Genomic DNA, 23364 nt, shown 5'->3' with positions numbered 1-23364 from the left:
TGCTGACTGGAACCACCAGGGTCCCTTTTTGACCAGGCGTTCCACTCAAAAACTGGACACCTGGCAACCCTACATTGGTTTGGGTTTTTTGTAACGTATCCATTCTTACTTGTCACTTGCAGTCATTGTTTAATCTGGTTCATTGCACAGCTCAGCTTTTGCAAATTCCAGTATGCTTAGAAAACACAAATTGGAAAACTGTGTTACATACTGTAAGATACCTATAACTTTTCTCAGTAGTGTAACTAACAACCAGTAACACCACCAAACTATTCATTTTGTAAATATCCATCAAATCATAAATATAAGATGCAGGGCAGACACTAAGACTGTGTACAGCAGTGGTTCTCCACCTATTTACGCATATGCACCTCTCTATGTGTTATGTGGGCCACATCCACACAATATATATACTACCCTTATGGACCTGAGAGTGTCACATGGGCTGCAGTTTTGTGCTGATTGGGCTGCAAGAAGCCTGTGGGTTGAGAACCACAGCTATACAGAAATGCAGGGCTCTTCAAGTCACCCTAGGCTCAGGTACTAAATATCTGCACCAAGATTCAGGGGAATTACTGCTGGGTCCTGGTAGTAGGTGGCAGGGCTGTCCCTAGCCATTCTGGTGCCCTACACAGCCCCCTGCCCCAACAGGGGGGAGGGCCAGGCCTCTGCAGGGGGGCAGGAGCAGGCTTGGGCGGCAGGGGGGAAACTGCCCCCCTGCACGAGCCGGTGGAGCGGAGCAGGTTGTGGCCAGGTCACTCCACTTCCTGCCGCCCGGTGAGTGCACGGCAGGCCTGACCCCCACACTCATGGGGTGGCGGAAAGTGGAGTGACCCGGCCCCAGCCTTGTAGGGTGACCAGCTGTCCCAGTTTTATAGGGACAGTCCCGATATTCGGGGCTTTGTCTTACATAGGCACCTATTACCCCCCACCCCATGTCCTGATTTTTCATGCTTGCTGTCTGGTCACCCTACAGCCTTGGGACTGAGGGGCAGGGGGAAACTGCCCCCCAGCACTCACCGGCAGCACGGCTGGGGCCGGGTCGCTCCACTTACCGCCGCCGGTGAGTGCAGGCCCGACCCCTGCTGCAGTCCTCAGGGGAGTGGGGGCGGGGCTGGGGTGGGAAGAGGCGGGGTGGCGGTAGAGCATGGCCGGGGGCTTTGGAGAAGGGGTGGAGTTGGGGCAGGGGCTCGGGCAGATCAGTGGCAGAGGCTTTGGGGAAAGAGTGGAGTGGGGGCGGGGGCTGGGGCGGAGCAGTGGCAGAGGCTTTGGGGAAAGGGTGGAGTGGGGGTGGGCACCCTGGGGAAGAGGCGGAGCAGGGACTGGAGCAGCACGCAGCTCGTACTTTGCGTATGGGTAGGGACGGCCCTGGTAGGTGGACCCATTTAGTTTCAGCCAGGATCTACAGGAGTTTAAAGTATCTCATTGGCCCAAAGGAACTCCTAGGAATAGCTATCCTTATGCTGAAGTTTATGTGGTTTTATAAAGCATAGCCAGACCCCAGGAAGTGGAAGGGAGAGGGCGGTGAGTCTGGGCATGGACCAGGGCCTGGCGCTCTGTTACAGACAGCGTAGGGACTCCATGTATTCATGGTAAGCTTTAAATAAAATTAAATTTGTATATTCAAAAATTTCATATTCCAAAAAATTTTAAACATTGCTTCATTTTGTGCACACACAAAATTGGTGTGTGAGTGTAAAGCTCAGATTTACGCAAAAACACAGATCAGGCAGTCAGGCACCTACCCACACAAATTTATGCCGCAAATGCAGGTTTTGCAGGTGCTAAATGGATGTGGCTAACCAAAACACTTTTTAAATTTGTTTTTAAAACTTGGTCTATAGCAGGGGTGGGCAAACTTTTTGGCCTGAGGGCCACATTGGGTTTCTGAAATTGTATGGAGGGCCGGTTAGCGGAGGCTGTGCCTCTCCAAACAGCCAGGTGTCACCTGGCCCCCACCCCCTGTCTGACCCCCCCTGCTTCTCGCCCCCTGACAGCCCCCCCAGGACTCCTGCCCCATCCAACCCTCCCTGTCCCCTGACGGCACCCCCAGGATCTCTGCCCCTCCCTGTCCCCTGACTGCCCCTGGACCTCCCACCCCTGACTGCCCCCTGCCCCCACATCCAACAACCCTTCTCCCTGACTGTCCCCAGAACCCCTGCCCCTGACCGCCCACCGCCACCCCATCCAACCCCTGCTCTCCTTCCTGATTGCCCTCTGGGGCCCCTGCCCCATCCAACCATCCCTTCTCCCTGACTGCCCCTGGAAACCCTGCCCCTGACTGCCCCCCACCGCCCCATCCAACCCCCCTCCTTCCTGACTGTCCCCCTGGGACTCCTGTCACCATTCAACCCCCTTGTTCCCCGCCCCAACCCCTATCCACACCCCCACGTCGTGACCACCACCCTGAACTCCCCTGCCCTCTATCCAACCCCCCCGCTCCCTTACCGCTACAGCTGCACCGCCCAGAGCACCAGGACAGGGAGCTATGCCGCCTGGCTGGAGGCAGCCGTGTCACCGCGCAGCACAGAGGACCGGTCAGGCCACGGCTCTGCAGCTGCGCTGCCCGGCAGGAGCTCACAGCCCCACCACCCAGAGCATTGCACCGGCAGCGCAGTGAGCTGAGGCTGCGGGGGAGGGGGAACAGCAGGGTAGGGACTGGGGGCTAGCCTCCCGGGCCAGGAGCTCAGGGGCCAGGCAGGAGGGTCCCGTGGGCCGGACGCGGCCCGGGGACCATTTGCCCACCTCTGGTTTATAGTGAACTACCCATAACGCTGCCTACTCTATGATCCTGGATTCGAATAACACAAAGATAATGTAAGGTCCTGATCTTCAGTCGTGCCCTTTTGCACATGCCTGACTTGTTCATGGGCAACTCTTGCAAAGCCCCCGTGAAGAACTGGGTCTTTTTTTTACTAATAGACTTGCAGGCAATATTCAGACAGAAGGTGATGAGTTACAAACTACTGTGCATTATGTCCAATCCAAAACCCATGGAACTGAACAGAAAGACTCCCATTAACTTCCGTGGGCTTGGGATCAGGCATCATCTGCCTAAATTTCCCTTGAGGACTTTTTCTGTGTCACGCTGCTTTCCAGCTAAGTGTCAGCAGTGTCCAAACACTGCATGTTTCCATTAATTGCCTTGAAGGAAGTAATGTGCAATCCAACCCACAAAGACCACATCAGGATGGGTTTGCTGGAAAATAGTCTTAACTGACCCATTGTTGAGCACAGCTGGTAATGCGCTTTCCAGAATGACAAATAGCATTTTCAAAACAGAATGCAGTTCACTGACTAGCCTACCATACAAATGACTCAGCAACTTGAACAGGCATTTAACTTTAGCAGTGAACTATATCTGATCTTATCCATGTATATTTTCAGCTCAGCTGTTGGAATATGAATGCTGGATGGTTCAAATCCTGCCACAATGCAGGGAGGTGGACCAGATGACTACAATTTAGCACTGAAAAATTTTCTTTGAATTTGTCTGTAACCTTGCACTTCTCTCCTGGTGCCTTAGATTTGATCAACCCATTGTTCATTAATCAGGTTCATATGCTGAACTATGCTTGCTAACTTTATTCTTGTGGTTTGGTCACCTGTGATTCACTGTCCTCAATAGCTCCACATGGCATCCAATTAACAACCAAGTTACAAACGGATCAGTTGCTCCAGAAAAACCCAGGCAAGAGTTAAAACTTCTCAAGTTTTTGTTCCTGCCTCTCCCATACACTCTGCAAGACAAGTCCACACTGCTGAATCTGAGCACTGATATCTGATACTCTGTCTAATTAGAGCAGTGGTTCTCAACCTTTCCAGACTACTGTGTCCCTTTCAGGAGTCTGATTTGTCTCGCAAACCCCAGGTTTCACCTCTCTTAAAAATAGACTTGCTTACAAAATCAGATATAAAAATACAAGTGTCACAGCTGACAATTTCTGACTTTCTTATTTTGTCTGTATGAAATTTTAGTTCATGCTGACTCCACTAGTGTTTTTTATGTAGCCTGTTGTAAAACTATGCAAATATCTAAATGAGTTGATGTACCCCCTGGAAGACCTGTGTGTACTCCTGGTTGAGAGCCACTGAACTCGAGAAGCCAGTGGAAGAGATGAAATCCCCAGCACTAGGAAGAATATGTAATATACAGAGTCATTTTTTCAGCCAGCAAAATGGAGACAATTGGGGAAAGTCAGCAGTTGATGTGAGATGGCTATTTTTATTACAGCAGGTCAGCTGGGAGAGCTGATCGAGTCAGACGAGATTGGTGGAGGAGTTTGTTCTTAGTTTGGTGGAAAACAAATTAGAAGCCTCAGGCCAATTCAGGTTGGCATAACTGGTTGGAGAGTAACGTTTCTCACTTCTGAGTTCCTGTCAAATTTGGGAGGGTTCCCTCTCAATGCTCCGCATAAATACGGCATGACTCCATAATCATCAGACCTTTGGTTTCCTTGCTTTTATTATATAAATATATGTCATGTATAGAGGAAATGTTACAATATTTTTTCCCTAGTGACTCTGTGCACTTAAGCATCTTTTTGTTACAACACTGAAGCCTTTTCAGGCAGGATAGGGAAGGTCTGATAAAGACATCTCTCTCTTCCACATAAGTGCAGGGTTTGAACAAAGGAAGGGGGAAGCTTATGTATTTGGTGCCCTATTTATTTTATTGGCGCTCAAGAAAGAGAAGAGTCTGAATTTTGTTTGTCGAAGACTTTTTAATGAAAAAAAAGTGCTGTGGGTTTTGCGTGTATTGGTCCACTTTATATTTTGCTCTCAGTAGTTATGACAAAACCTCTAATATTTCCCCCCTACAGGATCCAGGGATACATTTCCATCCCAAAGTTTGTAAATTTAAATGCCTAACTTGATGCATAAGGAAGAAAGATTACACCTTAAAATCACAAACAAAACCAGTATGTGGCAATCTTTATACCCCCGTTTAAATGACTGTTCATTTTTTTCTGATAAAAGGCATGTATATAGTTCAGTATTACAGGTGGGTATAGTTCCAATTCTGTCTAGAACTAATGTAGAATACCACAGGCAGTGAGTTTTTGAACCTATGCTGTTTGCTGTATATGTCTCCCTCAGGCACCGTTATTTAAAGGCATAATTTGAGTTACAATTGTAATGCTGATGACACACTGGTTTGGGTTTTGATCCCAGGTGACTCTGGGAAAGCAATTTCCTGTTAGATTAGGTAGCTAAGTGACATCCAGTCTTGGATGTCCATTATTTTCCTGAAGTTCTGATTATTGCTTCATCTTTCACAGTGCCTTTTTATGGGTGCATTATGCAGCCTGTTACTAGAGTGTGTAACCTTGGGGTTGTCTTTGATGCAGAACTTTCTGTAACTATCATTGGGGCTGAATCTAACCCTCACAGAAAAGGCTCATTTTTTCTGCCATCTCTGGAACACAGCAAGGCTGCCTCGAGGGAAGCAGAGTTTAATTTATGCCATTAGCACATCTTGTTTGGATCAGTGCAGTGCACCGTTCACAGGCCTTCCGGACTGTCTGAGATCTCTACAACATGCCCAGAGTTCTACAGCTCAAAGGCTCCAGAGGTACACGGTGCATTACATCAGTGTACAGATCTATACAGTGCTTCTAATGAAGGTTCAAATTGATTTTCCTCAAGGTTATCCATGGCATTACCTGCTTAGGTATATTAGAACACTGCTGCTTTAGTACACCCTGCTCCCACAGGCTTCCTGCAGCTTCCTACAGTAAACCACTAAAGATTTTTGGAGGTCTGAGCTGCTGTACAGTATGCCTTGGCAACAATTTACCCATCTATGGTTAGGGGCACTGAGCACAAAGCCTGGTTAAAACAGAGTCATGAGATCTGGGTTGTAGTTCCACTAGCTTTGCCAGTGAATCCCTCTAGAACTTGGACAAGTCACTTATTCTCCCCAGCCTTACTTGGAGAGAATATTTTCCACCTTGCAGGGCTGTTGTGAAGCTAAATTCTTTCAAATTTGTCGCACACTTTGAGCGCCTGGGATAGAAGGAGCTAGTGAGTAGCACAGGATTATTATTATATTATCAATGTGCCATGCAGTGGTTTAAATGCATAAAGCCCCTTCAGATTAATGGGTATCATTTGGGCAAATCCCCATGCCGCACCCTGAATATTCATCCCACAAGTGTAGCCCATAAAGCTAGCTTAGCCTTCTATCATATTCAGCAGCAACTCAAGGAGCCTACAGGCCTATATCCTGTAAGAAATTAGCTTAAGCAAGTTAGCATAAATATAGCCAAGCCTAGTAGGTCTGTGACCCTTGGGATAGATAAATGGCCTGTCAGCTACCTTTAGATTTTGGGAAACTAGGATTAGCTTGCTCAGTAGCAGGAGTTGGAACCTAATGGTACTTGGCAACTGTAGGAACACTGAAGTGCTACTGGCCTGGATATTTTAGGATAGAATCATTGGCAGATGTCTAACCACAAACTTGGCTGAGCAATAGGTGACATATGATAATGAGTTAAATGGCATTAATATGGATAAGGACACCCCAACATTATGAGGACAAGGAAGTCAGATTTGGACATGGAAGGCTGGGCATTAGCAAGAATATTCATGATAGCGCTCAGGCCCTATAACAGGGCAAACCTCCATGTGGAGGGGGTTAGCTTTCCATCATTCGACGCTTCAGCTCTATTGTTATCTATCGCCAACCTTGGGCATTGGGGAACTTGGACCGTCAGACTCATTCGGCCTGCCAGAGGCAAGGCTGGTCCTTTGTCTCTCACCACCAGGTTCTCAAGCAAGGCTGTACAGTAAAAGCTGAGTTATCCAGCTCTTTACAACCGGAAAGCTCTATTAACCGGCATTTCTGATATCTCCCAATACAAATCTTCAATCTAGTAAGCAGGACGAGTGTACTGCCCAGGAGGTTATGCAATTGCACATTCTGCACTCTACTTTCATGCAAAAGAGGCAGAAGACAAGTACGCAAGCTGATATCAGGGATTTAGTCAAAAAAGCAGCTTCCAAGCTGTGTCATAGGGTCATTACAGATTTAGCTCAATCTCTTACACCTTCTATATTTACAATGATCATTGATGTTGATAATGACGACCCTGAGGCACTGCAAGATCCTGAAGTGCCTTCTGAATCATCAAAGATTAAATGATGTTCAGTGTAATTTAGTGTGAAGTGTATTTTTAGTGATCTGGGTGTACGCCACGCGTGGCCCATAGTGATATGTAGCGTCAGAAGATAACGTACTGTATAGAAAACTTTACCTGTATACACTTAAGTGCTTCAAGAAACCAACCACTCTGCAGTGCAATACTGCGACTGGATTGGTGAGTACCTGTATACTATTTTATACTTTATTCATTTTACTGTATTCTAATTCTTTGAAAATTGGTATTCCATAGGTAAGTCTAACTCTTAGTTAACCAGAATATTTGATTAACCAGCACCCCCCACATTCACCCAACACGCTGGATAACAAAGCTTTTACTGTATATAAGTCTAAGAGCTTATGCAAGGAATGATACCAGAGATATCCCCAATACTGCATTATTCCTCTCTGTGGTTTGGAGCTTTTCTGTCTTTATCATTGGCTCTAATAAAAATCACCAAGGCTTTGCTTTGCCTTCAGTGTGAGTGTCCTTGCCATACACCACAAAGTTCCCTACAAGATACAGAACTTGTTGGGTTTAGTTCTTTGTAGCCTGATTCTGAGACAAGAACTCTATTACCCTCAGATCATTAATTAGGATCAATTGGCAATCAATACTATCATTATTAACCATTAAATAGGATCAGGCAACACATATAACTGATATTAGACTGAAGGAACATTTGTTCAGCTCTGCTTCCACCTCATGGGGGAACTTTCTCCCAGGTTAGCTGTATGTATATCCCTCAGGTCACACACCAACTAGCAGTGACCCTGTGATCCTCCCTCCTTACAGGGAGTTTCAGTTACCCCCACTATTATCACAGAGAAAGTGAAGCAGCTGCTCTGTGATATCTCCTCTTGGGTCCCAAGATGGGGTTGGGAGGCCTCCTTCAGCATAAGTGGGTCAGAGTTGTACAGGAGGAAAAAGTTCAGGTATAAAGGGAGCCCATAGCTCTTCATAGGACCTTTTCTCCTACTGCAATCCACCACATTGGAACCCATTCCCCATACCACTAGACACACTGGGGCCTTGTCTCAACTACATGTATCTAATCCCATTAGCTCTATCTTCAGAGGGCAGGCCACTTACTTTAATATTTGGGAGGATATGCTGTAAGGGTCAGCACTGCTAAAAGGCAGAGGAAGAACTCCCCCTCCTTTCCCTCACCCTGGCTGAGGCGAGTTTAGCTCACCCCAACATTCAATCCTCCCATCTCCTCACTGTCTAGTGAGGGAAGGACTCAGCAACAGAACCCTGGTTTCTCTCTCTCACTGGAAGTTCTGCATCCCTTGTTTAGTTCAACAGCTGCTAGGGTTTGGGGCATGTTCAAAATACCGACTGGAGTCTCTGGCATGCTCAGTGGCTTCGAGCCAGGTTTGTGGAATTAGTTTCTATGTGGATGCACAAATCTCTGAACCAACTGCTGTTTCAAAACTTTTGCCAAAGAAACAGCTGTCCGATGATCAGTTTTACTGGTTTTTAATTTTCTGTCCAACATCTTTGGTCTGTCTGTGAATGGCATTATGGAAATCTGCTTTTAAAAAAAAAAAAAAAAAAGGGATATTACAGCCAAATGCAAATGTGCACATTTCCACAGAATGGCACTTGCAGTTCCACAGACCCCAAATGGAAAAGTCTGGGGATTCTGCAGCCAAGAACTGATTCAGTACATTCACAAGTGAAGACTTCCAAAACACAGGACATAAACGGCGGAGAGTTCATTATAAGTTGCTAAAGAAATGCTCAGAAATGACCTGTAAACTGAGTCTTTAATTTCTCTACCCCTCTTCTTTACCAATCAATATCTCTGCGGGGTCAGAGAGGAACAATGAGGACACATATTTTGTGTTTACTCTTGAGTCAGAAATCAAAACTAGAGCTTCAGAGAGCTGTTGGAAGCTTGAATCTCTTGAATTTCTTTAAGGCTGAGTGCAACATTTAAGCAAGAAGCCCATTAGACTCCCACTGAGCCCTGTACTTATGAACCTATGTTCCCAAAAAGTGAATGCCACTCAAGTGTACTAGTGGGATGAAGGTTCAAAGGAAAGGTAAAACAAATACCCGTGTCTTTTATCAGACATAGCTCCATGACCATCTCTGGGGAGGAGAAAGGAGTTCTCATGAATTTTCACACGCCAGCAAGACACGGATTTTCACATGCAGAATAAAGATCTCTCCGCTCTGATCAACACTGGCCCAAAACATTTCAACTCACCTATTCATAAACACCTCTTCCCCCCCACCCCCGAAAAATAATATGTTGGTAAAACTAGGGGTGCGCCATACTCTATTTTAATCAATCTTTACGGAGAAATGTGAGACTCTGAGCATAGATATAGCAAATACTTTCAATCTACTTTACAACAGTCAGGCAATTCCATGGTATGGAGTGATTTAAGGAGGGTAGAACGTTTCCTATTTTCAGGCTCTGGTACTATTTGAACTGGCAGATCACTGGCCCTCTCTCTGGACTCAATCCTGTAAGGTGCTGCCACTCTGGCCCCGATTCAGCCGAGCACTGAAGCACATGCTCAATTTTAAGCATCTAAACAGCCCCACTGAAGGTAAGCACCAGCGTAAGTGCTTCGCTGGACTGGCGCCAGAGTACTCCACTCCTTACAGGATCAAGCCCTTCATCTTCCTTGTGAATGTAGTGTCTGTGGAAGGCACTGGGTCAACAGCATGTGTGAATATAAAGCCCTCTATTGATCCACAGAAGAGGTAAGGCATAGGAGGTGATGCCCTGCCAACATGCCCCAATCCTGAGCTGGAGGGATCACTCCTACGGGCTGAGGGGACAGTACAGTGCTCATGCACTTTCAATCCTGAGCATTTCTATAACAAAAATGTCTGCTGGGATGGTGGTTTTTGTAATGTGGACTCCTGCTCACTGGCCTGGGAACTGAAACAAAAATAATTGTACATGCTGTTGACTAACAAGCAGCCATCAGACGGTAAGAAATGTTGGTTTCAGAGTAGCAGCCGTGTTAGTCTGTATTCGCAAAAAGAAAAAGAGTACTTGTGGCACCTTAGAGACTAACCAGTTTATTTGAGCATAAGCTTTCGTGAGCTGAGCTGTAGCTCACAAAAGCTTATGCTCAAATAAATTGGTTAGTGTCTAAGGTGCCACAAGTACTCTTTTTCTTTTTAAGAAATGTTGGTCACTATTGATCTGGGCTGGATTTGAACCAACCCCCTAGAAATTAAAAGCTGTATTCCATTATGAATCTTGTGAGGGCTAAAGAGCTTGCCTGATCCAAACCCCAGTGAAATCAGTGGAAAGACTCCCATCAGCTTCAATAGGAGATGGATTATCCCTTTAATTTAGAGAAAACATGCATTTGCTTCTGTCCACCTTCTCACATGCAACAAGATGTGTGCCCACACTCCTTTGGGTCTGCTCATTTTAGGACCCAGTTCTAAAGAGGTACTCCTTTTTAAAAGGAGCCATCCATGGACTTGCTTCACCCTACACTGCCTCACAGCCTTTGGGTCCGATTCTCCATTACCTGGCACTGTGTGTTGTCATTTACACCTGGCCACAGTAAGCACAAAGTAGTTGCCATTCTGATCTGGTAGCTTTTTACAGCCATTTTCTCCACTCTTCTAAAACACTTGTCCTCTTTGCTTTTTCTCTCTCACTACTACTCCGTTCTCTCCTCTGTAGCTCTTGCCATCTGGACCAGCCTTCCTGTATCTTTCCAGCTCATGAAGTTTCCATCTATTTTTAAATGCCACCATAAAACAGACATCCTGCCTTCTATCTTTACATTCCTCGTCTATGCCTTTTCATTTTTCTCTCCTTCTGTTAATGGTCTTATGACTGACTGTTTCAGCATTTTTCACCACACAAGTTTCACCACATTCATTGCTTTCTTTCTCATACTGGGGCATATCCTCAGCTGGCGTAAACTGTCATAGTTCCACTAACTGCAACTAAGAATCCACACCACAGCGCGCCTGTTTTGTATCACTACTTAATTCTGTAAGTGTCGGGGGATACCTTTATGCAAAATCAAGTTTCACTGCATTGTATGCAGATTTTTTTTCTCCCAATGTATTAAGATTCCTAGAATTCGTTTGGAAGATACAGTTGGAGCACTTTCAATTTAAATGTAGTTAACAAGAAATTTAAAAAGGCTGACAGTGAACTTTCTTCTTCATCAATCTTGTCGGAAGCTTCCTCTCGGCTTCAAACTCAGCACTTTTAAAAAATAAGATGAGTAGAAAAAGCTTCCTTAGCGCCGGTATAAGCAACACTTTTTGTTTTTAATTTCCATTTTTGTCATCCTGCAGATGGAACTTTCTGTTTATAAAAATAATAGATACAAATTGCAGGCATACACCTTACCCTTTCACTATAAAATATTAAGACAGTACTTTAAATTAATATGAATTAAGATTTTACTTACTGAAATATCTATTTCTTCCCTTGATTCATGCACAAAACACTTGTTATCACGAGTCAGCAGATTTTGCATCTGTTGTTCTGGAAGGGCCTGGTGGTGCTTTGAGTTGGTGTGTGGGGTGGTGCTTCTGATGATGAGCTTGGAGAGGTGTGGGGGGTTGTTTGAAGGCAAGAAGAGAGGGTTCAGGAAAGATTTTTTTCAGGATGGGGTCCCCATCAAGTATGGGTTGTAGTTGTTCAATGAAACCCCAAATGGATTCCAGTGTGGGGTGGTAGGTGACAACGAGGGGTGTGCAGTCAGAGGGGGGTTTATTTCTGTATTGAAGCAAGTTCTCTCGTGGTATTTGGGTGGCCCATTCCATGATGCAATCTACTTCTCTGGTGGACTGTCCTTGTTTGGTGAAGTCAGTTTTGAGTGTATTAAGGTGTATATCCTGGACTTTTTCCTTTGAGCATATTCTGTGGTATTTGAGTTGTCATCAACCACCCCACATAGGAACCCATACAGGGTATCATCAGAACAACAGATGCAAAACCTGCATCTCCACTGCTTCAATGATCAACCCTGCCCCCCAAACACTCCTTTCAAGTGCCTATTACAACAACATGTGGAGTACTTCATCCAGTGCACGAAACGCCCCAACAACAACTATGTGGGTGAAGCCAGACAATCACTACTCTCTCGAATGAACTCACACAGGAAAATGATAAAAGACAAAAACACCCTATCACCTGTGGGTGAACACTTTTCACGAAGCAATCACTTTATATCAGACCTATCAGCACTCATCCTCAAAGGAAACCTGCATAACACTTTCAAAAGACAAGCCTGGGGGCTTAAAATCATAATTTTGCTAGATACTAAAAATCATGGTCTTAAAAAATATACTGGATTTATGGCTTATTACAACAATTTTTAACCCATTAACCCCCCTTTTTGTCCTGACTACAAGGGTGTTAACAGGCCACTTCACCTTGAACGATCCTTTAGAATATGTGCTAACGACTTATGACAAAGTTTGTCCCGAAACTTTTTCCGTCGTGCCCTTCCTAGAAGGTCATGCCCCACAGTCTGGGGACCACTGACTTATGCTAAACTATGTGTTCCATCTGGTATTTAGCTGTGACAGTCTAAGAGCCTTTCCCAGACCTGAGAAAGAGCTCTATGTAGCTCAAAAGCTCGTCTCTCTCACACAAACAGACATTGGTCCAATAAAAGATATTACCTCACCCACCTTGTCGCTCTAATATTCTGGGACCAACACAGCTACACCAACACTGCAGGTATCCCCTATTGCAGCTGTTCCCTGATCCCTCACCCTCCTCTGGTCACAAAAAGGATTCTGTGGAACTGCTCGGGCATATGCACTCTGATGGACACGATGTTTCTTGCAGGAATATTGATACCACAAAGACTTATTGAACTTAATGATCTTAAATAAATAAATAAAATCCATGGTCTCAACTTCCCAGTGCTTTTGACAGCTGCATTCCAGTTCAGCCTGCACGTAGTACGGACCAGGTGATGACTCGTTTAACTCGAAGAAACATTTTAAACTGTCCTTGCATTTTAATTTTTAAAGAAAGCAACTCTCATTCATCAACCAGACACAGATACATTAGGACTGTCCCAGGTTCCAAAGGACTGACAGTTCATCTGACCCGAGGATGTTTGTTCCCCCTGGGTAATGCTCTGGCTTACAATGGCCTTCTCAGGGATGCTTAAGGGATGCACTGCAGCCCAGAATTTCTGGAACACTAAGTGGTATGGCTACATTCACTCCCTCATCAGTCCACTGACATCTAGAGTATGCAGGGGTTCAGTACCTCTTGGGATTTAATCCAAAATGTTCAACCTCAAGGGTCAAAGTTTTGACTGGCCTGGGGGCCTGATTTTCAAAGGCATCGAGCACCTGGAATGCCAGTTGGTCTCAGTAAGAGAAAGATTAGGCTACTATCCTTTAAAATGAAAGCCAGCCTTGATGGAGGAAAGATACAAAACAAAAACTACTTCCCAACTAAAGGAAAGGAATCACTCTAGCTTCCCAGGCCTTGCAAAATCCAAGCTCAAATGGCTCTCTCTGTGAAAAGCGAACTACAGAATCACAGCATGGTCTGACTATCAAAGGAGATGCATCCAGTGAAGTCAATGGGGTCGCCGAGTGCTAAATGAGGGCAAAATTTAGCCCATTAACTTCAATTTTCCATTCAGGAACACAATCAGTATTTTATTGGTCCATTGGGGCTCAAATCTTCTGGTTCAAGTACTCCTGAATTTTAAACTCAGCAGAAATTCTAGTCATAGCTTGTCTTTAAAAAGTCATATTCAGATACTGTGGGCCAAATTCTCAGACAGAGACAAACAAACACCTACCAGATCTCTATCAAGCATTCTTACAACTACAATACCCACCTGCGGAAGTGAAGAAACAGATTGATAGAGCCAGAAGAGTTCCCAGAAGTCACCTACTACAGGACAGGCCTAACAAAGAAAATAACAGAACGCCACTAGCCGTCACCTTCAGCCCCCCACTAAAACCCCTCCAACGCATTATTAAGGATCTACAACCTATCCTGAAGGATGACCCAACACTCTCACAAATCTTGGGAGACAGGCCAGTCCTTGCCTACAGACAGCCCCCCAACCTGAAGCAAATACTCACCAGCAACCACATACCACACAACAGAACCACTAACCCAGGAACCTATCCTTGCAACAAAGCCCGTTGCCAACTGTGCCCACATATCTATTCAGGGGACACCATCACAGGGCCTAATAACATCAGCCACACTATCAGAGGCTCGTTCACCTGCACATCCACCAATGTGATATATGCCATCATGTGCCAGCAATGCCCCTCTGCCATGTACATTGGTCAAACTGGACAGTCTCTACGTAAAAGAATAAATGGACACAAATCAGATGTCAAGAATTATAACATTCATAAACCAGTCGGAGAACACTTCAATCTCTCTGGTCACGCGATTACAGACATGAAAGTTGCGATATTACAACAGAAAAACTTCAAAACTAGACTCCAGCGAGAGACTGTTGAATTGGAATTCATTTGCAAATTGGATACTATTAACTTAGGCTTGAACAGAGACTGGGAGTGGCTAAGTCATTATGCAAGGTAACCTATTTCCCCTTGTTTTTTCCTACTCCCGCCGCCGCCGCCGCCGCCCCCCCCCCCCCCCCCCCCCAGACGTTCTTGTTAAACCCTGGATTTGTGCTGGAGATGGCCCACCTTGATTATCATACACATTGTAAGGAGAGTGATCACTTTAGAGAAGCTATTACCAACGGGACAGTGGGTTTGGGGGTGGGGGGGAGAAAACCTGGATTTGTTCTGGAAATGGCCCAACTTGATTATCACACACATTGTAAGGAGAGTGATCACTTTAGATAAGCTATTACCAGCAGGAGAGTGGGGTGGGGGGAGAGAAAACCTTTTGTAGTGGTAAACCCCCATTTTTTCATGGTTTGTATGTATAAAAAGATCTTCTGTACTTTCCACAGTACGCATCCGATGAAGTGAGCCGTAGCTCACGAAAGCTTATGCTCAAATAAATTGGTTAGTCTCTAAGGTGCCACAAGTACTCCTTTTCTTTTTGCAAATTCTCCTCTGTTACAGTGATGCAATGCTAGTGTAACAGAGAGGAGAATCTGACCCACAGGATTATGATGTAGAGTTTGGGGTGTTCTGCACCTCTGAGGATCAGGTCCTAAATTAGCAAGTGAAGAGTAAACTGCACAAGTGCAGCTCTTCACATAACATGCATGTACTACATGACATTTCAGTTGCTACGCTAATAGAAACACATCAGTCTGCTTGTAGCTTGGTTTTTTATACAGATTCTGTCTGCCAACTCAGAGACAGTATGTATCAGCAAAACTCTCCTTGTCCATTAACGTAATGATTAATTAATACATGATTATCACAGAGGTTTCGAGACACTAGGCCAAATATTGCTCTTGCTTACATCTATGCAACCTCATTAAATTCAATGGGCCTGGACAGAGCAAAATTGGACTGACTTACTTTAATGCAATAGATGTGGACTAGAAGATTGTATAATGCTCTCTGGTGGGGAGGCAGACTGCTCCAGCAGGAGCTCCGCTGGATGTACGTAATGGTGAATCAGGCTCACTGTGCCCTGTACTTCGTGCTGGCACACACATCAGTGCAAAGCGGACGTAAATAGCTACCGGCCCAGAACGTTGGTGTTTTAGAATCACTTTGCACTGGTGAAAACAACAACATAGGGTGAATTGGGCCTAATACCTCTGGAATCCCTGGGACAGCCCAGACCAGCCCAGAAGAGATCTTTCCACACTCCTGGAATGGTACAGGGAGCGGAAGCCATGATCCCAGGCATGCCCCTCCCTACCTCACCCTCTTTTGGGGGAGACTGCATGTTGAGAGAACTAAGCTCAAGAGGTTCTTGCGCACAAAGACTCGCCACTGCCCAGGAATCCATGGGTGGAGGAGGCTCCTTGCATCATCCCTACACAAACTAGCCACATATGTATATACTGGGCTAAATTCTAACACACTGTAGTCTGAAATGCATGTCACAGCTCTATGTATCTATCTTGTCATTAATCAGAATCCATCAACTTTCAAATGCAGTCTACTTTATTCACTATGTGAAACACTTGTGGTATTGCACCCTATGGGTCAGACCCGCAGATGGCATAAATTGGCATAAATCAGCTGAAGCCAATTGAGTTACACCCATTTACATCAGCAGCAGATATAATCCCATAGCATAGAGGCCAGCATGAAGTAGATAGTGTTACTTCCTTATTACGAGACATGTTAGGACCAAATCCTGTAAGGGGGTTGACTTGAAGGCAGTGCACATCTTACATACTCAGTCTCTTAACTTGCATTAACATGATACTGTTATATCATATACATCAGGGATCTCAAACACACGGCCCCGGCCCGCCAAGCTCCCCACGCCAGCCCCCAGGCCAGGGGTGGGCAAGCTACAGCCCGCGGGCCACATCCGGCCCACAGGATTACCCCCCGTGGCACCGCAAGCCCCACGCCGCTCCCTGAAGCAGCCGGCAGCAAGTCCCTGTGGCCGGGAGGGAAGGAGAGTGCTCCGTGCGTTACTTTCGCCTTTCACCGCCCACCGCAGCTCCTATTGGCTGGGAACCGGGAACCACAGCCAATGGGAGTTTCGGGGGAGGTACCTGGAGGAGCAGCGCATGGAGCTCTCTGCCCCTCCCCCGGCCCCGGGGCCGCAGGGATGTGGTTCCAGCTGCTTCCCAGAGCGGGGCCGGGGCAGGCAGGGAGCCTGCCCTGGCCCCGGTGCGTGCTACTGCCACCCCGGAGCCACTTTAGGTAAGCGGCGCCAGGCCAGAGCCCACACCCCCCACCCCTCCTACACACCACACCCCAACCCCATCCTCTGAGCCCCCTGCTGCACCCCACACCCCTCCTGCACCCCAACCCCATGCTCTCAGCCCCCTGCCAAACCCTGCACACCTCCTGCACCTCAACTGCGTGCCCTTAGCCCCCGCCACACCCGGCACCCCTCCTGGTCCCCCTGGGGGCAGGGAGGGGGCGGAGTTGGGGTGGGGACTTCGGGGAAGGGGTGGAGTGGGGGCAGGGCCAGGGGCAGCGAGGGGGTGGTGGTGTCAGTGATGCGGCCCTCGGGCCAATGCATTAGTCCTCATGTGGCCCTCATGGTCATTTGAGTTTGAGACCCCTGATATACATCACAGAGTTTCAGAATGTGCTACCAAGCATTAATCATAGGGGAGAAAAAAAAATGCAGGGCTGCAGTGGGTTTGCATGGCTATAAATGAGAACAAAATTTGGCCCTCTGCCCTCAGATACACCGATGGGATGTCCACTGCCAGCAATGGGAACTGCACACATGTATCTGAGGGCAGAGTTTAGCTATAGGTATTTGTAAATATGGACTTGGGAGAACAAGCGATAGGATGCAAGATAAGCCCTGTAAGGCTGGTTAAATGGCTTGCGCATTTAAACACAGAGCCCTTGGGCTGTTCTACCGCCCGTCCTGATATCAGACTCTAACCAGTGGAGCTGAACACTGCTCTCATTTTCACCCAAGGAGCTACTCAGTTTGGTTGGTGAAAGAATTTTTCCCTATGCATTTACAAAAAGTGTTCTTGTTAATCTCATCATGCTACTAGCTTTATTATAAAACACACCTTAGTCATCTGCATCATAATAAAAAAATAATATTGAGAAATCAAGAGCCTGATTGTCCACTGCCTTGTGCATTTATAGCAGTGCAAGGGTAGAGCAAAGGGGGTGCAAAACACTTTCCAACCACTTTGCACAGGTGCACATGCCTACACAAGGTGCCAGAAAATGAAAAATCAGGCCCCAAGGCTTTGGGGTTTTGGACATAAATACTGTCTCAACAGATTTTAATTTTGCAGCTTTCTGAACTCAAGTTATACATCTGGGCCACATTCTGTCCTCAGTTGCAACAGTGTAAAACTGGGAGTAATGCCAGTGAAATCAGTGGAATTACTTCAGATTTACACCAGCATGCCTGAGATCAGAATCTGACTAAACCCTTATCCATGGCTATATTGGCCTTCTGTGAATGTTTAGGTGCTGTTAGCCACCAGAGAGATCAGTCAGAGCTTTACCCAAAAGACTGACAAATCACACATCACACCAAGTGACGAGAGAGGAGAGAGAGATCGAAGCGTATTATACTAATGCTAAAGCAGTGTCTCCTAAGCTCAGGGCAAACTCCTACCCTTAGCATTAGCAGCTGTGCAGGGGATAGGGAGAAGACATAGCTATGCAGGGCAGGCTGGTTCAAGATGAAGTAGTGCAATGCACTGCCATTTGTTTCTTTTTTTACCCGAGTAGCATGTACCCTTACACTAGCGGCTGCTAATAGCTGCAGCATACTTGCTAACTAGCCTGGGAACTAGGCACTCCCGCAAGCCAGCTTGTCATCCCATTGAGGGCCATAGTGGGGTTGGTGCACTGGCCAGGAGTTTTTCCTAACACTCTTGTGAGTATAAGGGGAGAGATCCTGCCCCAATGCTCCTGAGAGAGGATATGGGAAGACGAAGAACCCTACACTATCTTCCCCCTCAACACATCACAGGGCAGGGGCTAGCCCAGCGAGAAGATTAGAACATGCACACGTGCAAAGTGTCATTACAATCCAATCGAATATGCTGCACATTCAACTTCCCTCTCGCCCTCACCGATCTTTGGCCACATGTTTCTAGATAGGTCTGTATAGAAACGCAAGAAGAATCCTCTGACAATTGGACTACCAAGATGTCTCAAAGAGGACCAGTCTCTTATGTATTTGCTCACAGACGAACTGTGCAGATATCAATGGCAAAACAGACACACACACACCCCCAAAGCATTGTTCTGTTTTGATTATCATAGTAGTGCTTTTCTAGCCTGGATAAACTCCCTATAGCAGTGGTGGACAACCTACGGGCCGCAGGTTATCCACCACTGCCCTACAGTGGCTCTCAGTCACAGAGAGCACAGCCCACAGCAGGGAAGGATTTATCCATGAACCTGCACCTGCAAGAAAGGATCTCCCAGAAGTTGCAGATTCACAAATGAATTTCCAGCCGTTTCCATTATGCACAATAATTTCTAATTTCATCTCCTTTATGATGATGTTCTTTTAAAGCCAAAATGGTGGGCTTGGTTCAGGTCTGTCTTACACCAATGTAAACCAAAAAGAATGTCACTGAATTTACACCAGTGTAATACAGGTATAAGCAAGACTAGAATCAGATCCAATGCCTTTTCAATCTAGAAGGTGCTTTAGTACAGAATGATCATGGCTATTTAAAAACCACTCAATAACCCCAAACAAGCAAAGGAACCACAAAAACAAAGTAGAAATATTACATAATAACCGCCTTATAAATTCCATTACCTGCGAACTGGGAACAAGGGCCTTCCACCAATGTCCGCCCTTCACAAGGTCAACTTCATTTAATGGCATTGACACTTTGCCTATGACACAGTGGCGTGAGAATTTGTCAAAATCCACTATGGTTAAAAGTAGAGTTCTTCTTTGGGCTTCTAAAAATGGGATTTCAAAGGTGTATCTCTCCTCAAACACTGGGTTCTGGGTTTTGCGTTTTACTCCTGTCTGCTTGGAGTTCTTCTGATCTGGAAGGAGGCAGATCTTGACATATGGGTTGGAATGAGCCATATCTTGTCTTGAACCGTCATACGAAATTGGAGGAGGCAGATCTCTAGCCTCAATTACCCTCACTATTAGATAATTATGCAACAGATCATACTGTGTGCTAAAATGCAGCATGCCCAATTGGTACTTCGATAAGATTTCCTCATCTGTCAAGGAGTCCATGTCATCACTATTAGAGTCAAGAGAGTAGAGTCTTGGTTCGAATTTTCTAAAATAGTCATCTGGGGTATATGTTTTTCTCAAGATAGATGGCTGAACTATTTCTTTTTTAGCTCCTATAATTCCAAACTCAATAGGTTTAATGTCAATTAGTGGAGAACTTGGCCTTCTCGATTCTAGACCTAGGCAAAAGAAACATACAAATAGCAATGTCGGTAACTGGAAAGATCTGATTATATCCCAACTTAGTCTCTGCCCCAAAGCTCTTACAGTCTGTCTTTTTGTTCTGTTTGTACAAAGCCCAGCACAATGAGGTCTTGGCCCATGACTGGGGCCTATCTCAACACAAATAATAAAACAAACAATAATAATATCATAACTAATTAATCTTTAAGTGCAAACATCAAATAGATGTCTGCCCCCTACCCCTGTCTAACTCTGTGATTCTGCCTCATTCATCCTTTAGCAAAAATATAAGTTTGGCCCCTTTCACAGTCTCTTTGTGGAACAGTTTAGGATTTTAATCAACATACCTTAGGCTTGACTTGGATCTCTCTCTAAAAGCAGGCACTAACCTAAGTTTTGGTCTACTTGGGAAATTACGTTAATATTGTACGGCTGACAGCCTTACTTGAAATCCGCCTTGTGAGGCTGTAAGTGGACCGTGATGTATCTGAAGATGACCGCCTTCTGTCAGGAGAAGAGTCTTGAGGAGTTGGAGGCGGATCGCTGGTTGTGTTATCAGAGTCTCCATCTTTGTCCTCATTTTGATTGCTTATCCTGTGAAAATGAAAGACCTCTGGATGTGTGAATCCAGTAAGTGTACTGTACACATAATGAACAGGATAAAAAGCCCTCTTCTCTGATACTTTAGATTGAACCCTGGATGAATATCATGGATGCTAGAGCCTATTTTCAGATCTAGTTGGAAAACAGAAGAGTGCTGAGCTCTGTGGCTTCAGGGCCCTACAAAGCATGGATTCTCTATCCTTTCTTTTGTCTTTTATACTTCTTAAAATGCAATGAAGCTTACTAGCAACAGTAAGGATATACACCAGTATGCACTTCAACACACATCTATACAGATGTGCTCATGTTTCAAATACATGCATGCGATACAGACTTTGTGGCATTATTGATTTATGTAGTGAAAATATTTATACCATTACTTACTGCTGTATATTTAGGATATAGTCCTGGAATTATGGCTTTCATTAGGATCAGATAGTCACATTATTAATAGCATGGGAAATAACCATGATCAATCTTCTCACATCATGTTTAATATTAATATATGGTGGTAAATGAGGCATTAAGTTTTGGAAATGTGGCCCTGTAAAGCAGGATTTGTTGACATACCTTTTAAGCAGTTCCTGTCCCCTTTTTATTCACTCTTTTGCATAACTGGATAAGACAATAATTCTGCTATATCTTGTTTTATTTGTGGGAGATATATAAATAAGCAAGAAAGGTTACACACCCCTCACTGAAACTTTGTGAAGGTTTAAAATGCACAAAGTGATTATGAGAATGGGATCATACAAAAGTCCACAAGCAATCCCCTTGTCAATTTAAATCTTCTACATAAAGTAAGCTCAGTGAAAAATCTCAGCCTCCCACAGATTGCAGCAACTCACATTAAACAGAACAAATCAGAACCTCTTAAGTGTTCCCCTCAAAGAAGAGCAAGAGCAGACAGGAACAAAAGTCTATAGTTCAAGATTCTAATGTCAGTTGCACTGGTAACAGTCTGGAATATGTCCAATGAAGTCAATGGAAGAACAATTTTATACTGACATAATTGAGATCAGAATCTCACTTTTTTTTTTTAAAACAGTATTCCATTCTTTATAGTGTACCAAGATAAAATACACTTTTCTGGTTAAGCCACAAGACAAAAGAACACTCAGAAAATAGAAATTGGGCACAGCCAAAGTTCAGCATGAAATAAGCAAATCAGATAGGAGCAGTGCTTGAATTTTGCTCCTCATTCATTCTTTCTATATTTCTGGCTATGCCAGGTATAAGATGCATATGTTGAATCATTTGCCTCACAAACCACTAATGAAACTAGGCTGATAATATTCTGTAGCAAGTAGTAAACTCAAAAATCTAAAACCAAATTTAGGAATAGACTAAAAATGGATTCCAGATCTGAATCTACCTATCCCCCAAGTTTGGGGGAAGAAGTTCAGATCTGGATCTTGTGGTGCTTGGAGAGCTGAACCCACCTGAGCTTCACAGTCCATTGATATTTAATAGATTTTTGATAGAAAATTAAAAACATACATTAAATGGACAGATAATACCCAGCTTTCAAACGCAGGTTGCTCAAATCCTTCAACTGGATATAAAAATCAATATTTAGGAGCACAAAAGTCTGATTTTCATGCCAAGAAACGGATTTGAACATACTTATTATGATTCACATGCCTGAAAATTAAACCTACAGAATGGGGGCAAAGCAGGGGCAAAAAGAATCAGAAAAAAATCATTAAGGATATTTTACACGTGCTAAACATAACAGTGAATTAACTAAGTAACAAGCAGGTGACCTTTTGCAGGGAAATTGCTACCAAACCACGATAATTCTTCCTCAAATAAACTTTGGCTGTGTTTGGAATAGCTCTGTTCGTATTTAATCAGAACCTTTGATAAGGAGAATTGAGCTCTAATTTCAGTTTAACCTTGCAGAACACACAGTATTTATCTTCGAGTTTTTATGTAGGAGATTTCATAAGATGCAGAGCTGACAAGCACCCCAATTCCCTCCCAGTTTTTTTCCTAAGGCTAGGAAGCAAACAATAATTATGAAATAACAATAAGGATTGCCATGTGTGCAAGTCAATACAATTAGATTTGCTTCAGCAAGCTAAACATACTTCTTTTAACATTGACGTTGTAGGGTGCTGTAAAAATTCAGGAAGTGAAAAAAGTCAACATCTACCAAAATAAATTACTTAATTTCACAGCAGTTGGGCCCAATCCTGCTTCCCTAGCATACCCAGAGCTTCTACTACTGACTATGGGAATGTTGCTGATGCAAAGAATGGAGGATCGATGCAGACATTAACCAGATTGCTCCCATTCATCTAGAGACCATGAGAAGGATTGGGTGTGAGGGAAAAGCACACCCCATATGACAGCAATGGCCATGTTAGGTGGACAAGGATAAGAGGATTGGGCACTCTTAGTTGTGAGCCTTTAGGCATTTTTAGATACTTTTTTTTTCTTTTTGGGGGGGGGGGGGAGGGAGAAAGGGCAACACAAGAAATGTACTTGTTCCCCAAACTCAATACATTGAGGCAGAATGTGAATCTTTTTAAATCCAGGTCCTAATTCAAGGTATTATACTGCTGCCCAGCACTATAGTATGGGAACATCTACCATGCAAAAACAATTAGTGTAACGAGACCTCGGAGCAGTTTTGAAATACATATACACATT

At 44.7% G+C, this 23364-nt stretch overlaps 1 protein-coding gene across 8 annotated transcripts in view; it reads right to left on the bottom strand.

Moving 5' to 3' along the window:
- Positions 1-23364, bottom strand: part of SYT17 (synaptotagmin 17) — a 111745-nt gene that overhangs the window by 40846 nt on the left and 47535 nt on the right. For all 8 annotated transcript variants that reach the window (XM_037910985.2, XM_043524534.1, XM_007064376.3 and 5 more), the window contains 2 exons: positions 20549-20697; positions 19480-20099 (listed from right to left, as the gene is read on the bottom strand). In XM_037910985.2, coding sequence (XP_037766913.1) covers positions 19480-20099; positions 20549-20697 — 769 coding nt within the window. The remainder of the gene's footprint in view (positions 1-19479; positions 20100-20548; positions 20698-23364) is intronic.

This window comes from Chelonia mydas, chromosome 10 (genome assembly GCF_015237465.2).
Source record: "Chelonia mydas isolate rCheMyd1 chromosome 10, rCheMyd1.pri.v2, whole genome shotgun sequence".
NCBI lineage: Eukaryota > Metazoa > Chordata > Testudines > Cheloniidae > Chelonia > Chelonia mydas.
This window is presented reverse-complemented; position numbering and strand designations above follow the sequence as displayed.